Consider the following 16,113-nt stretch of genomic DNA (forward strand, 5'->3'; position numbering starts at 1 on the left):
AACATTTCTAAGAAATATACTAGTGAAAGAACAGATGAAGTCGATTAGGATAAGTGTGAGAGAGAGAATTCGCTGCCAGAAGTGAGGACTGAGGATTAGGAGAACAGAGAGAGAGAAATACTTACTCTGTCGCCGCCGGAACTTGGAAGAGAAGTCGCCGCCGAGCTTGGAAGAGAAGTCTTCGCCGCTTCTGTGAACAGTGAAGTGCAAACTTTGAGCTCTGAAGTTTGAAGCTCTGAGACTGAGACAGTGAGAAGTGAAAAATAGGGATACGTTATCTGATGATTGATACAAAAGAGTGAAGTGGGCTTGGGTAATTACTAATTAGAGATACAAAAGAAAGATTGAAAGAGGGCTTGGGTTCTATTTCTTTTGGGCTTAAATTTAATGGGCATGAGCTTGGACTATTTAATATTTTTGGGCTAATACATAAAATTTTGATGTAAACCGAAAACCCGAAAACCCGAAAAACCAAACACTAAACCCCGAACACCGAACCGAACTCCGAAATTTTTGAAAATTGAAACCGAACCCGAACCGAAAACCCGAACACCGAAAAACCGAATTAATTCGGTTCGGTCTGATTTTTCGATTTTCGGTATTTATGCCCAGCCCTAAAATTAAGATATGGTCCACATGAAGAATTAGGAGACAATTGAAAAAACAAATAAGGTGAGGTTCATGTGAAGAAGTAGGAGACAATTGTAAAAAAAAAAAATAATAATAAAAAAATTAAGGTGGGGTCTACGTGAAGAAGTAGGAGACAATTGCAAAAAAAAAAAAAAAAAAGATATTTAAATAATGATAATAAGTTCATAAAATGGTAAAGGTCCGCTTAGAGAAAATTTAAAGTAGAGATATTCAGGAACAAAGAAATAGCGATTTAAATTAAACACAAAAACCGCTAAAGAAGTCATAAAACCAAAAGATTAAAACTTATACCTTTGGGTAAGGATAAAAATGCACTAATTTTAGACACATACGTCTCACACAAATAATGAGAAATAACATCACGAAGACGAAATATAAACGGTCAAGAAACGTATAGACATATTTTCTTAAAATGATGAAGTTGGTCTATACTTAAAAATTTAAGACTACGACAGATGCTAACACTTGAAAGCGTTTTTCAATGTTGTTGAGTAGAAAGAGATGATGACATGAAACTCGGTAGGAGAAGATGTATTTCAAATCTTTCAATTGGAGAACCAAACTAGGAAAGTCATAAATGAGAGAAGCGGACTAAGTAAAATAATTTATTGATATTTTCAATTAATTGAATTATAATACTTTCTATAATAAAAATTTCATAATTATATTACTAAAAGGTACTCTCTCTGTCCTAATTTATGTGACATAGTTTGACTAGGCACGAAGTTTAAAAAAGAAAGGAAAGATCTTTGAAACTTGTGGTCTAAAACAAGTTATAGATATTTGTGTGGATTTAAATCACTTCATTAAAGGTAAATGGGGAAGTTTCAAGTTAAATGATTTCTAAATATAAAAATATATCATTCTTTTTTAGACTGAATAAAAAGAAAAGTGTGGTACTATTAATAGATGCCAAAGTTTGGTCACAAATTCAGCGATTTTTAAATTGATGGAAAAATTTGTCTTGTTGCAGATCTTGATGGATCACCCATAATTTATGGTCAAATCATGACGGATTGCTAGAATTATAACCAAAATATTGACTATAAAATCCTGATGGGTCGTTATAATTTGCTGTGTAAAAATTTCACCAACACGTTTTACTTTGATATTGATTCAAATCAACTCGAACTGACTCAAATTTCGATATGCAACCTTCTAATATTATTTCCGTCGATTTTCAATTGTTAGATTCAACCTAAACTCTAAAAAAATTTCGATATGCAACCTTCTAATATTATTTCCGTCGATTTTCAATTGTTAGATTCAACCTAAACTCTAAAAAATTAATAGATGAACTTTATTTTCTTCAACAATTTTTGCAGTGTTCTTCAAATTTTTCCAACTAAATTAATTCAAATCAAAACTCAATGAAAGAATATTCACACAATTACGACCACAAATAAGCACTAAGAAGGTGGAATGAAGATAAAGAAAGCGGATGAAAAAGGATTTTTCTTGGGGAGAATCTAAAATTATCAAACTTTTGTTAATAAGGCCAAAAAATAAATTAAGTTCCCTTAGAAACGACATCCAACGTAAATTCGTGCTTACTAGCAGATCTATTCCCAGAAAATATTTTAACTATTAGTTAGGTACTATATTTGTGTAATTAGAAAATGGCCAAATACCCCGCCAATGTTTGACCGAAATACCAACTACACATCAAATCTTTGCGGGATCCTATTTGACTCCTAAACAATTTTAAAATAGAATTATTTATTTCATGAGCGTTGACGTGGCAGGAAGAGTATATAACACTCTCTCAGAGAGAGTGAGAAGCCCAAAAAATGTTAAGAAATTATTTTTATAATATTTTTCTGTAAAACAAATATATTTTTGTTATTTCTCTCTCTGTATTATCACCTCGCCGGCACCATTATAACCGGTGACACCACCTCCTCCACCACAGATCTTTTCTCCAAATCTGCTAAGTTTTCATGCTATACCGGCATTGCTCCGGCTAAATCCGTCGAAGCAACACCATGATTGTCTTACCACTACTTTATCTCATCTTCTCCGGCAAGCAATTGTTTCTTGTTTGATGTTGCTCTCACTTGTATATATGTTGTTGTCTAGGTTGTTTTTAGGTTTAGCTGAAAAAGTAATCCAACGATACCACAAAATAAGAACAACGGCAACACCTGCTCGTTTCGCGATCGTTCCGGGGTTGACGCATTGAAATTGACGTCCACAGCTACCCTGTTGCTCAGTTTTTGCTACTTTTCTCTCTCTGATTAATTGTTACGGCTGATTAATTGATTGAATATTTTTAATTTCAACTTGGAAATCAATGAAATTGGAGAGGCAAGGAAACAACCGATGGCAAAATCAAACCTTGAGCAACGTTAATGCCCAAAATATCAACTATTCTGAAGGATTTCAGCCAACTACGTCTCCATTTCTAACTCTTTCTTAATACCCATTTCATCTTTATTGCCAAAATCGATTCTTTTCAAGCTGAATCAAATGGGTTTGTTAGCGGATACACAGAACTTGTCGCTATTTTCCATTTTGCCTTTTTCAAGCTTCCTAAAAGTTTGAATTTTACCATTGTTTTAATGGTGGAAAAAAGCTCTGAAATTGTTTTGATGGTGGAAGGTGATGGAAATTAAGATGAAGAATGAGGGGAAAAGTAATAAAAATTAAATTTAAAGGGAAAAATACATATGTCAAATCTGGGTTGGCGCGTGTATTTCACAAACATATTTTAGATTTGAATATACCGTTTTAGGGAGCAAACTACTCCACTTTTAAAATGATCAAGGGAGTCATAGGAGCCCCACAAAAATTTGGTATGTAATTGGAATTTGATCAAAGGAGCTCATTTGGCCATTTTCTCTTTATGTATTAAAAAATTCACTCTAAAGATCATTACTTGATGGGTTTGATGAGTGCCTTCAAATCTGTATTCATTCTTTTGCCATATTATGATATGTTGGTTTTTTTCAAAGGGAAGTCCCAGTTTGTAGTGCATCATTGCTGCCTGCAATCATCAAAGATAATTAAAAACCACTTTGCTCCTTCTGTTAATATATCATTCTCAATCATCTGCTTTAGTTAATGACTAAAGGTCGCTCAACTGTACATCCGCTATTTAAAAAAAAATGTATTGCGCATGTAAGTTAAATATTATAAATTTTTTATTCTACGTATAAATTAAATATTATATTTTATATATACATATTAAATATCTTTTAGTGAAATTTCTAATTTCACCACAAATAATCTACTTAGTACCAACCCAAATGTGGACAGGAGTATATGATATATGTTTTCAATTGTGGGATCATTGATCAAATATTAGGGACATAATTGCCATCTGACGATCATAAATTCACGTATTATTTTGACTATACATAGTTCCACTATATGATGGCTTTGATTATGTATTTCCAAGACCCTGCTCTATCAAAAAAACACGGGAGGCAAATGCAAGTCTTTTGGATGGTGTCAGAAGAGGTGACGCCAAGAAGATGAAATTAGTCTATATCTAGTAACTTCATTTGACTAGCGGCTAATTGCACTATTAGAAAAAGACGTTTTTCCATCAACATTCAGTGAGGAATTTGTGTTATAAAACATAATTTTTCCACCTCATTCCCATCAAACACTTGAAAACTTCCTAATTTTTCGTATGAAAACTCTACTATTTGGGTTTTTCACCGACATTCAGTGAAAAATAGTCACCGAAAATTTTTCAATGAAAAATCAGTGGGAAAATAGTAATTTTTTAGTAGTGTTGGTACTTGGCTATATACTCATCCACGTCTTGAGCACTATGCAAAAAATTTAAAGCATCTCTATAAAAGTTTCAGCTTTTGTGTAAAGAAAAATGAAAAGAAAAATTTCTCTAATTGTATTTGGTAGAAGAGAATTGTGAAAAAAAATTCACCTACTGCTAAAACGCCACCTTAACAGACCAATTTTGAGAAGTTATGGTTTTCACGTATGCTGCCTGCTTAGCAGCAAATATATTTAAACGGTAATACTTTCTTACCATTCATTCCAAACTCACGAGCAACGTAGAATTCTCCTTTTTCTTTTCTTTAACATTTTTAGGTATGATTTCTAGAAGGTTGTTGAGGGTTCAAATAATGATCCAACGCATTAGGATTTAATTTTTAATTTGATGGTTCTTCCAAAATTACAAAAATGAGAATATATTTCAACGCTTTCATTTCCTCCTAGTGCTCAGTTCAACGTCTAGAAAGTAAACGAAACTGTTTAGGATCTTTAAATGTAGCAAATTATATAGTTACCTTCTTTCTCGTGTTATCAATCCTTGACTATTATAGTAATCAGTTGCCTATAAACTAATTTGCTATTAAATAATTCACAATATGGTTTGAGGTCATAACTACCGGTTACTACTTTTCTATAAGGAAATTAATATTGATAACCTAAAAAAATAGCAGTAAATAACTTTTTAAAGTTATTAAAAATACAATATTCTATTTTCGTTGTCTCGTTTGATGTAGTTCACTTTTTCTTTTTAGTTTATTTTCTTACAATGAAATCTTTCTATATCTAAAAATAATTAATTTTAAATTTCTCATTTGATCTAATGAAATATTAATAGCCCACACAATTATGTATAACTGATTTAAGACCATAATGTTTCTTTCTTTTTTAAATTAGGTGCCCACTAATCAAAGTGCATAACTAATTAAATTGGGACGAATGCAGTACCAAATAAGTAGAGAGTCTTTACCCAGTCCGTAAACATAACTTTTTTTTTCTTTACCAAACAAGAAGAACGACCATTCATTCTCACTTTTGTTTCCTGCCAAACTCAACCTCTTGATTGTAGAAGCTTGACAAAGGTCATTGCACAATATTTGATAATTTGATTGTTAAATCCATGCTCCACCAAATATTGATTTGCTAAAATACTCATGACTACTTCGGCCACCACGTGCCGAGAAATAAGACAACCAATCCAACTATATATATCAACTGTCTTCCATATTTCTATACCTAAATCAACTTTCTTACAATACCCATCTTGTAACTAACCCTCATTCTCTATTCTCAATAGACTTTCATGGCTAATTCCAATGATAACAACAATGAGGTTGTCACTCAAATAGATTCTTGGTACAGAATCTATAAAGACTCACGATGTGAACGTTTATATGACACAATTGGCTTAGCCTACGTGCCCCCATCACTTGATGATCCACAAACTGGAGTGTCATCCAAAGATGTCAAAATTTCACCACATGTTTCTGCTAGACTCTATCTTCCAAAAATCACCACTGATTCTACCCAAAAGCTTCCCATTTTAGTATATTACCATGGTGGTGCACTAGTTCTGGGATCCGCCTTCTTCAACGCATACCAACGTTACCTCAACATCTTGGTTGCTGAATCTAACGCAATCGCGATTTCTGTAGAGTACAGGCTAGCCCCAGAACATGACGTGCCAACAATCTACGAAGATTGTTGGACCGCACTTCAATGGGTAGCGTCACACGCTAGTGAAAAATTCACTAGCGCTAACGAAGATCCGTGGTTAAAAATTTTCGGTGACTTTAGCAGGTTGTCTATAATTGGAGATAGTGCTGGTGGCAACATAGTTTATCATATGGCCGTGAGAGCTGGAAGAGAAGGTGGTGTTAATGAAAATGTGTCCATCAACGGTTCAATTTTTGTTTGTCCTTATTTGTTAGTCCCACTTGAGAACATTGAACAAGGTATATCCTACAAGAACTGGATCATTATTAGCCCGCCATCAGAAGCAGGGCTCCACAGCCCAATGATTAATCCACTTGCTGAGAAGGCTCCTTGTTTGTCTGGGCTAGGCTGCTCTAGGGTGTTGTTGTGTTTTGCAGAGAAAGATGAGTATATTCCAAGAGAAATTGGGATAGAATTCGTTGAGGGCATCAAGAAAAGTGGATGGAAAGGGGATTTGGAATTTGTTGAAGTCGAAGATGAAGGTCATTGCTTTCAGTTGGCCAATCCTGAAACTGAAAAATCTCGAGATTTGATCAAGCGTTTTGCTTCTTTCATCCAACTGAAGTGATAGATCGTACACTCCTATAATAACATCCTTGTTGCTTCAATAATGACCTTATCTTGATTCTTGCTTGTCACGATGAGATAGATGTCATTTTCATCGGCCAACTTAAAATCTAAAGTCAGAATTAGAGTAAAAGCAATGCAAGAATAACATTATTACGTACAATGTTTGATTTCACTTTTTCCTTTTTGACATAAATAATGATTGTCATAAGTTATATATATGCCTGAATATATGTATTATTTTATACGGAACAAAATGTGAAATAAGAACACGACTTAATAATACATAGACTAAAGCTGCTAAATAACAAAAATAACCCTTCATGTAGCATCTATATTTTATTTTGCTAAAAGATAAAGACACTTCAAAATATACACTATAAAATAATTTGTTCTTGGGTCTCTTTTTTTTTATTATTATTATTTTTTTTTTATAATAAGCCATCACCATTAGGTTGTGATCCTAAGGTGGGGGGGGGGGGGGGGGTTTGATTTGACCCCTACCATGTTATATTGATAAGATGATCTTACAATAACTAGAGGGGGACATGGAAAACCTTGCCTCTAGTCTACCAAAGATAGATTGACTATGCAATCCATTGGAAGGAATTAGCCTATTCAATGTTCCTCCCAGAGACCAATAAGTGAATTTAGCTAACAAAAAAATTACATTTTTCAAACCTCCTCCTAAACGTAGGAAGTTGCCACTTATCAAGTTGAAGAAGGCCCTTTGCTTCTCTAGGGAGATCCTGATAAGAAAGATATAAGGCCCTGTCACCACTTGTTGCAGCCTTTTTTGCCAAAAAATCAGCAATCTGGTTTGCTTCTCTGAAACAGTGAGTGAAAATGACATTAGCTCCTCTTAATGTGTTTGAGGTAGCTTTCACCATATGCTTAAGTTTCATATTCTTGGTGTCCTTCTTGATCAACATCTCAGTTATCAATAAGGAATCCAACTCAATATGGATATTGGTGAAACCATTTTGAATACACCAGTTACTTCCAAAGCTTGCAGCCTCCATTTCAGCTTGATTGTTACTAGAGCTGTTAACTGGAATAGAAAATCCCATAATGAAGTCTCCTTGTTCATTGCTTACAACTCCTCCTATACCAGCTTTCCCATTTGTACTAATGAAACTTCCATCAGTGTTCAATTTAATCATCTCCCTCGCCAGAGATTTCCAATAGACTGTAGTGCACTTAATCACAAGACACAAACTCTCTATTTTGTCACATATATTAATCCAGTTGCCATTAATTTCAATACTGGGAAAGGAGTCATTAATGACAGCTTTGATGTTCCAAATGCACTGCTTAATCATGTGATGCTCAGAGAAACTAGTTCTGTCTCCATAACTGCAAGCAGTCCAAGATTTCCAAATTTCCCAGCAAATAATAACTGGAATAGAATGTAACAGAAGCTTATGCACCCTATTCTTCGGCTTAACACTCCACCATTTCTGTAGAACAACTCTAATAGGGATATGGTTATGAGAAATTCCCAAAGGATCCCCCATAGTATTCCATAATTGATTTGTTGCAACTCCTTCTATAAAGACATGTTGAATTGATTCATTTTGAGGAGTTGGATGGCAAGGACAGTCTATGTCATCTCTGTTACTCAACCAGATCATTGCTTCTCGGAAAGGGAGTTTGCCAAAGTAAATTCTCCAACACATGAAAGAAAATTTAAAAGGTATGGAGTTGTGCCAGACTTTTGCTAAACTTGTGTTCTGAGATCTCTGAGCTCTGACCACTTGCCATGCACTTTTGTTGGTGAAATGACCATTTCCGAAATTCAACCATATAGCATAATCCTCATCATCATTGTGTCCCAAAGGAATGGTGCTAACATGCAAAGCCACTTGGGCTGGAATGGTATTATACAACATCTGTAGGTTCTATGAGTTTCCAATCAAGAAATCCTTTACCTTGAGCTTGGAGTTTCTATTGTTCATCTAATTTGGATAGTGGTTAGCTAAAATGCCATCTTCTATCTAGTTATCCCACCAGAAGCTGATGTTGCCCTTGTTGATCTTCCAAGTGATGTACTTTTCCCCTTTATCTCTTGCTTGAAGTAAGAACTTCCAAGCTTGTGAATTGCCTTTGATCAATTTCTTCCCCACTGGATGTTTTCTAATGCAAAATTTAGCATTTAGAAAATCAGCCCAAATGGATTTTTTCATTCTAAACTGCCACCATCTCTTCATAGTCAGAGTGTCTGAGATGTCTTTTAGTCCTCTGATGCCAATCCATGCTTCATCTTTTGGAAAGCATAGCTTATTCCATGCACTCCAATGATATTTGTTTATCCCTTCCTTTGTTTCCCAGAAGAAATTTGCAATGTGCTTCTCAATGAGCTCAATAGTACCTGCAGGAGGGTTAATAGTAGACAGAATATATGTAGGTAATGAAAGAATGACACTTTTAATGAGTACATGTCTTCCACCACAAGAGAGCATATTCCTTTGCCAACCATTGAGTCTTTTCATTATCTTAGCAATCATACTATCAAAGTAGCACAATTTTTTGTGTCCTATGTAAATAGGACAACTTAGGTAATTGAAAGGGAATTGTTTATCCATGAAACCAGTGCATCCTCTAATTCGGTTAATTCTATAAGCACAGGTCTTAGGGCTTGTCAGGAAGAAACTCTTATCCTTATTAACCATCTGACCGAAGATCTTCTCACACCTTCTAATACATTTCATTATCAGTTTAATGGACTTGGATTTGCCACTACTGAAGATAACAATATCATCAGCATAAGAAAGGCGGGTAATTTGAGGACCCAATTTGTGCATGGAAAAAGGTATGAAGTTCTGATTAGACAGAAGACTATTGAGAGCTCTAGACAGAACCTCAGTAGTAATAATAAAAAGAGACGGAGAGATAGGATCTCCTTATTTTAATCCTTGAGAAGAGGTAAAGAAATCTTGTCTAGAACCATTAACAATAACAGAATACCAAACATTGGAAATACTTCTCCAAACAAGATCAATCCAAATGTCATTAAAGCCAAATTTTTTAATACTTTAGCAAGAAAGGACCATGATAGCCTATCATAAGCTTTGGCCATATCAAGTTTCAAAATCACATTGCCACCCAAATTTTTGCTAGAAATACCATGGACAATTTCTTGTGTAAGCATGACATTATCAGTAATAAGTCTACCAGAGACAAAGCCACTTTGATTTTCAGAGCTAATAGCAGGCAACAAAGGATTAAGCCTACCAGCCATAATTTTAGAAATGATCTTGTTAGTGCAATTACTAAGGCTAATATGTCTAAGATCAGCAAATATTATAGGGGACTTAATTTTAGGAATTAAAGCTAAGCAGGTATGGGAGAAGTATCTTGTCAGTTTTTTTTCCTGCAAAGAAATCCTGAACAAAGGCAATAATATCAAATTTAATAATATGCCAACAAGTTTGGAAGAACATACCATTGAAGACATTTGGTCCTACTGAGCTGTCGATACTCAAACTGAAAACAACTTTCTTGATTTCCTCCTCTTGTGGAACACTTGTAAGAAATTCATTGTCTTCATCCGTGATGATCTGTGGAATATGGTTCAGTGTATTGTTATCCACCTCATTGTGATTTAGGTTGAACTGCTTTTTGAAATGTTTGACTGCAGCCTTATTGATGTTGCTTTCCTTCTGGATCCACTTACCCTTCTGATTCTTAATTCTATAAATTTGCAGTCTCCTTCTTCTGTTTCTGAGGACACTGTGAAAATACTTGGTATTTTTTTCCCCACCTTGGAACCATTGCAGCTTAGTCTTTTGCTTTAGGATGGAATCTTACATACTGAGCCACCTCACATATTCAGCATATCCTCTATTTAGATTTTCCCTACCTTGCTCATCATTATGTTCTATATCCAAATTTTCTAGAATTTCTATCTTAGCTTCCCAGGACTTGACTTGCTCAAAAACATCACTTATATTGTTCCTGGACCAATGACTAAGTACTTTACTCAGTCTTTTCAGCTTGCCCTGTAGAATCCACATGGAATTGCCTCTGATTTCTTCATTCCAAGAATTTTGAACAAGTTGCTGAAAATCTGGCTGCTTTGTCCAAAAATTAAGGAACTTAAAGTACTTAATAATGTTGCCTTGATCATTATAGAATTTAAGAAGGAGTGGTATGTGGTCTGAACCAGATCTGGATAAGTGTCTTACTGAATTGTTATTGAACATCTAAGCCCAGTCATCATTAATAAGAATCCTATCCAATCTTTTCCAGATCCTTTTTCTAGGAGGAAAATTGTTGCACCCAGTGCATTTAGGACCATTGAAACCTATATCATTGAGGCCACTAGATTCCACACAAGTAATGAAATCCATGCTTTTATAGGTTCTATGTGGTCTTCCACTAAGTTTTTCATCCGGGTCCATTATCACATTAAAGTCTCCCCCCATACACCAAGGTCCATCAATGTGATTTTTCATGTCAATAATACTATCCCAGAGCTTTTCCCTCTGAGATGATGTACATTTTGCATAAATAGAAGTCACATAGGAACCTTTGTTAGTAGGAGAATCCTTGAGTTTCAAGGTTATCTACTAGTCATTATTGATCAACACTTCAGTATAATCAATTTTTTTCCAGAAACACCATATCTGACCATTAGAATTGGCCTGACAGTGGTGAAAACCCAAATATCTTTTGTAACCATTGATTTTGTGTATATCACTAAAAGGCTCTAAGATTGCCACAAAAGCCACTTTGTTGATGTTGACAAGAGTTCTTAACCTTTGTATAGACTTTTTGTCCTTACCCCCTAATGTTCCAAAAAATTGCACTAATCATGGATATTTGGAGGTGGTGCACTTTGTATTTGAGTTCTGCCTCTGTTAGTAGGAGTCTTTGTCGTTCCCTTTTTACCATCTTTCTTTCTTTTTTCTGCTTCTGTCTCTTTTGTCAGAAGAAATAAACTTTCCTTGACTTTGAGGATTGTCCTGATTCCCATTGTTGAGAATTCTGGACTCATTGGTGTCTTCAGAAACAACTCTGAGCTTTCCACTTTCTCTATTGTTGGTTCTACCTCTTTCAAATTTTTGAGAAACAAAACCTTTTTCCTGTACAGAGATCATTTCCTTACTAGAGAGCTTGGATTCTGCTTCATTGATATCTTGTGAATTTCCAGCATTGCTATCCAAAACATTTATAAGATGATTGATTAGCGGGCAATCCAATTCCACAAATAGTTCAATAGATTTCATATTCTTAACTGCTGAAGGTAGACTGGATGATTGCATCTCTCCTTCTTCCAACTCCTGACCCTCCTTTTTTTCTTCAGCAATCTGAAACCCTGGTTCTTCTTCTTGAATAGTATTTTCTCCAGTATTGCTAACATGAGTAATATCAGGTTGGCTTTCCAAAGGTTGTTCCTGTTCTTTTTTATTCCATTCATCAGGATCTTTTGGCTTGATCTCCTTTTCCTGCTGAACTATTTCTTCAGTTTCAGGGTCCTTCTGCTTATCAAGATTCACTTTGGTTTTTTTGTATCTCTTAATATTAGCAGGAGGTGCTAATGCTTTGAAGAGAACAATATTTTTCTTCTTTGGCATCTTTCTTGATTTATTCTTGTTAGCACTGTGGTTCTTGTTGTTCTGATCTTTCTTGGTATTTTGTTGCACCTTTAGAGCTTCCTCTTCTTGTTTGATTCTCTTAGTATTAACTCCATTATTTTACTCTTCCTTTTTTCTATCCACATGATTTTTTTCTTTGTTATCATGCCCATTCTTGTCCTTCTCAATATGCTCTTGAACCCCATCCATTTTTGGTTTATTCATCTCTCTATTTTGATTACTTTTTTTGTTATTCCTCATGCTTTTCCTCATCCTTTTTTTCTAGCTCAAGAGGTTCCCTCACCATTATTGTTCATTTTCCCAGAGTCTTTCTTATTGTTCCTTTCCAGAATTCTACACTCCATCAAATAATGCCCCAATTTTTTACAATGTCTGCAATACTTTGGGACACCTTCATATTCAATTTTCTGTGTGAATCCAGTTTGTGGAGCATTTTCATGTTCTAAACCAATACAGACACTTTCAGGCAAGGTTTTCAACAAATCAATTTCCACTCTTATCTTAGCCATACTTGGCCTCGTACGAGCAGTAGTGGCAGCATCTAAGGTTAGAGGAGTTCCATTGTGATTGGATTGAGTAGCCTTTATCTTCTCTCGATGTTGATAAATTGGGATGTTTGATGTGGTAACCATGGTCGGAGTAGTGATAGTATTAGCATAAGAGGGCTTTACCGGAATTGCTTCAGTATTCTGGTTTATTCTCGTCGGAGGAGCGTTTCCCCCTGTTGGACGCGTCGGAATTGAGCCTTCTGGCGGCTCCATCAGAGTGGAGCGTGAGCTCACTCTCCAATCTAGTTACTATTATGAGCCGTTATGTGTAAAAGAGTTAGGAGAGAGAAGAGAGAGAATACTAACTCGGACTTAATCACCTAAAAGCAATAGTTTGGTATAAGTTCTTCGATTGGTTCTCGGGTCTCCTTTCTTTCAATATTCCATCGTTACCTCAATATCTTGGTTTCTGAATCAAACGTACAATAGGGTGAATGCTAGCGAAAAATTCACTTTAGTTAACAAAGACATGTGGGTAAATTATCATGGTAACGGAAGATTTACGAGTCTCTACTCGTGGAAGCGAATTTGTATAGTGTCAACATTTATAGAAGTAAGGAAATGAGCAAATCACAATAACGACAACATATTTAATAAAATACAATTCGAATCATATTAATAAAACATATACTTCTTGTCTTTATAAGATACCAAACAATCACTTAAAATTTATCATTCATTTAATTCCGCAAAGTAATCATAATTGTATTTATCAGATGAAAGATAAAAATTCCTAGAAAACTTACAATAAAAATACTTGCGTGTGTAGAATGTAGTTTGTTGTCGTTGCAATCTATGATTTGGACTCGCTAGGCACAAAATTTTTGAATTAAATATAAAGCAAGAGGGATTTCGAACCCTTGGCCATGTTTAGACAATTGGGACGGTTGACCAGGCGAACCTATAGATTCCTTGAATTGTCATTTTTATCATATCATCTGATATCTGTGTAGATAACGAAATTTTATTGAATTTAAATCCGTAAGAAATTCGGATTATAGTAAATTCAAAATATATTAGTCCAAATAATTGAATTATGGGCTAATATAATTGGGTTAATTATTTAGGTCCAATAAATATGGATTTAATTAGAGGAGTTCAAATGCATTGGCTAGCCCATTTAATTAGGCTATAAATGATGAGCCTTCTTTGTCAAGCCCAAGCTATCATCTTATCCAAGAGGCCCAAATTGGTGCCACGTGTCAAATGACGTGGCACGCCAAGTCAAACGAAGGATCCAATAGGATCATGCCACATGTCAAAATGATACAGCATGCCCAGTCAAATCAAAAGCCAATGAAGATGCGCCACGTGTACAAGTGACATGTTTCGGCCAATCAAATATCGACATGTCAGCTTAAATCTGATTGGTCGAACAAAGCCCATCCTTATCACAACTCCTGCATCCTACAACTATAAATAAGGGTCTCATAATTCAGAAAAGGGACAGAAATTCTAACAAGAAGCCAAAAAGAGCTCGTGGATAAAACGCCGCAGATTTCTCTACAAGCTAAAAGCATTCAAGTATTTCTCTAGAAGTTCTAGAGATCCAGAAGAAGAATCAAGATCAAGCTTCAAGCCTTGAATCCAAGTACAAGTTCAAGATCAAGCTCAAAAGCCCTTGAATTCAAGTACAAGTCAAGATCAAACCCGTCAAGTTCAAGATCAAGCTCAATAGCCCTTGAATTTATTATTGGAAAGGCGAATCAAAGGATTCATAGAGATTGTAACACTCACATTCTGAAATCAAATACAACGATTGTTGCGATATTTTCCTGTCTTGATTGTTATTTTCTCGACGCGAATTTTATTGTCTACAAATTCTGGCACGCCCAGTGGGACAATCTTTACCTTTCATCTCAACTTTTAGACAATCAAAGCTCAAGAACATTGAAATGACTTCAGAGAAGATCAACTCCAAGGTTGCTAACTCCAAGTTCTCTGCTGATGTGGAAAGCATCCTCGACATTACCTTCGGTAGCATTGGACCAGTTACGAGGAGCAAAGCAAGTATGTTAGGACAACAAACACTCCAAGTGTCATCCGCAACAACTCCTGGTTTCGGATCTTCATCCCCAAAAGGAGCAAGATCCTCTACTAATGCATCAGAGGAAGGAAGCAGCATTGCTGAAAAGATTTAGAAGACTCTAGCTCTACTTGATCTGTAACACCCCGTATCTTGGAACTAAGTTTAGACTCATATCATTAGAGTTTTAGTGGAAAAACTGAAGATTTGAACGTTTTGCGAAAATGGTTGATAGGCCTACTTCGGGCAGAGATAACTCCTTGATTAGTTGAGAATTCGGGAAACTACCCTTAATGAAAGTTGTAGTATGTAGAAATACCTTTCTAAATATATAAGGACCAAGACAATCAGAGATCGGAGCGAGGAGATATGATCATCTCAATATGGCTAATAGTAAGGCACTTAAAATTCGATAGAATCGGCTAAATTTTCGATACGTCTGTTTTCCAGTCCAATTTGGTGACAATACGTTGGGAATTTGAGGTAACCTAAAACATGAAAGTTGTAGCCCTTTGAAATATATTTCCAACGGTATATTATGGAGCCCAAACAAAGCTCTGTACAAGAAGTTATGTCCATTGTACCGAACGCTGTGCAGAACCGACACCCGTAGCTCTTTCAAGCGCGTGGGGGCGCGTGCGATGTCCCCGCATCGCGGGCCGATCGCGTAAGTCTGAGTATTCAGCTGCAGACCATTGCGCAATGGTCCCGCATCGCGGACCAATCGCGAATCGAGTCAGATTCGGGTCAAAAAGTCGGGTTACGCGTTTTTAGTTATATCTAAGGTTTGGGGTTTATTTCCCCAGCACCTCATTCACGAAAAATTACCCTAAAGTCAATAAGAACAAGTCCCAAGCCTCAAGAACCATACAAGGTAAGTGTTATCATGATTCTAGGTTGAATTCAAGTCCCCAATCTCTTTCTAACTTGAGTAAACCCTTCTAATCAATAGATTTGTGAGTGGAACATTATTGTTGGGCGTGGAAGCCCTAGAACTTGAATTCAAGAGGATTGAACGTCAAAAAGGTAATGTTTCTAGACTCTAATCATTCATAATAGTGAATTGATGAGTTCTTGAGAGAATAGTAAATGGGTTTAGTAAAGAGAATTACACGAACTATAGTAGGGTTTTGAATTGTTGACTTGAGATTGTTATAATGATATGGGTGATGGAGAATGATGTTAATTACATCTAATTGAGATTGTAGAATCACCTAGAAGTAATAGACTGGGAATTGGGTGAAGAAACACCATTAATGGA

At 35.6% G+C, this 16,113-nt stretch overlaps 2 protein-coding genes across 2 annotated transcripts; one reads left to right on the forward strand and one right to left on the reverse strand.

Annotated features, from left to right (window-relative positions):
* Window positions 1-5,426: 5,426 nt before the first annotated feature.
* On the forward strand, window positions 5,427-6,895 carry LOC132610987 (2-hydroxyisoflavanone dehydratase-like). The gene has a single exon (XM_060325387.1). The coding sequence runs from the start codon at window positions 5,699-5,701 to the stop codon at window positions 6,677-6,679; it is 981 nt and encodes a 326-aa protein (XP_060181370.1). The 5' UTR covers window positions 5,427-5,698; the 3' UTR covers window positions 6,680-6,895.
* On the reverse strand, window positions 6,694-8,570 carry LOC132611694 (uncharacterized). Its single transcript, XM_060326080.1, has 2 exons — window positions 7,349-8,570; window positions 6,694-6,788 (listed from the first exon to the last, which is right to left on the reverse strand). Exons 1-2 carry the CDS (start codon window positions 8,568-8,570, stop codon window positions 6,694-6,696), a joined length of 1,317 nt encoding a protein of 438 aa, XP_060182063.1.
* Window positions 8,571-16,113: the final 7,543 nt, after the last annotated feature.

The sequence above is a fragment of the Lycium barbarum genome, chromosome 9 (genome assembly GCF_019175385.1).
Source record: "Lycium barbarum isolate Lr01 chromosome 9, ASM1917538v2, whole genome shotgun sequence".
In the NCBI taxonomy this organism is placed as follows: Eukaryota; Viridiplantae; Streptophyta; class Magnoliopsida; order Solanales; family Solanaceae; genus Lycium; species Lycium barbarum.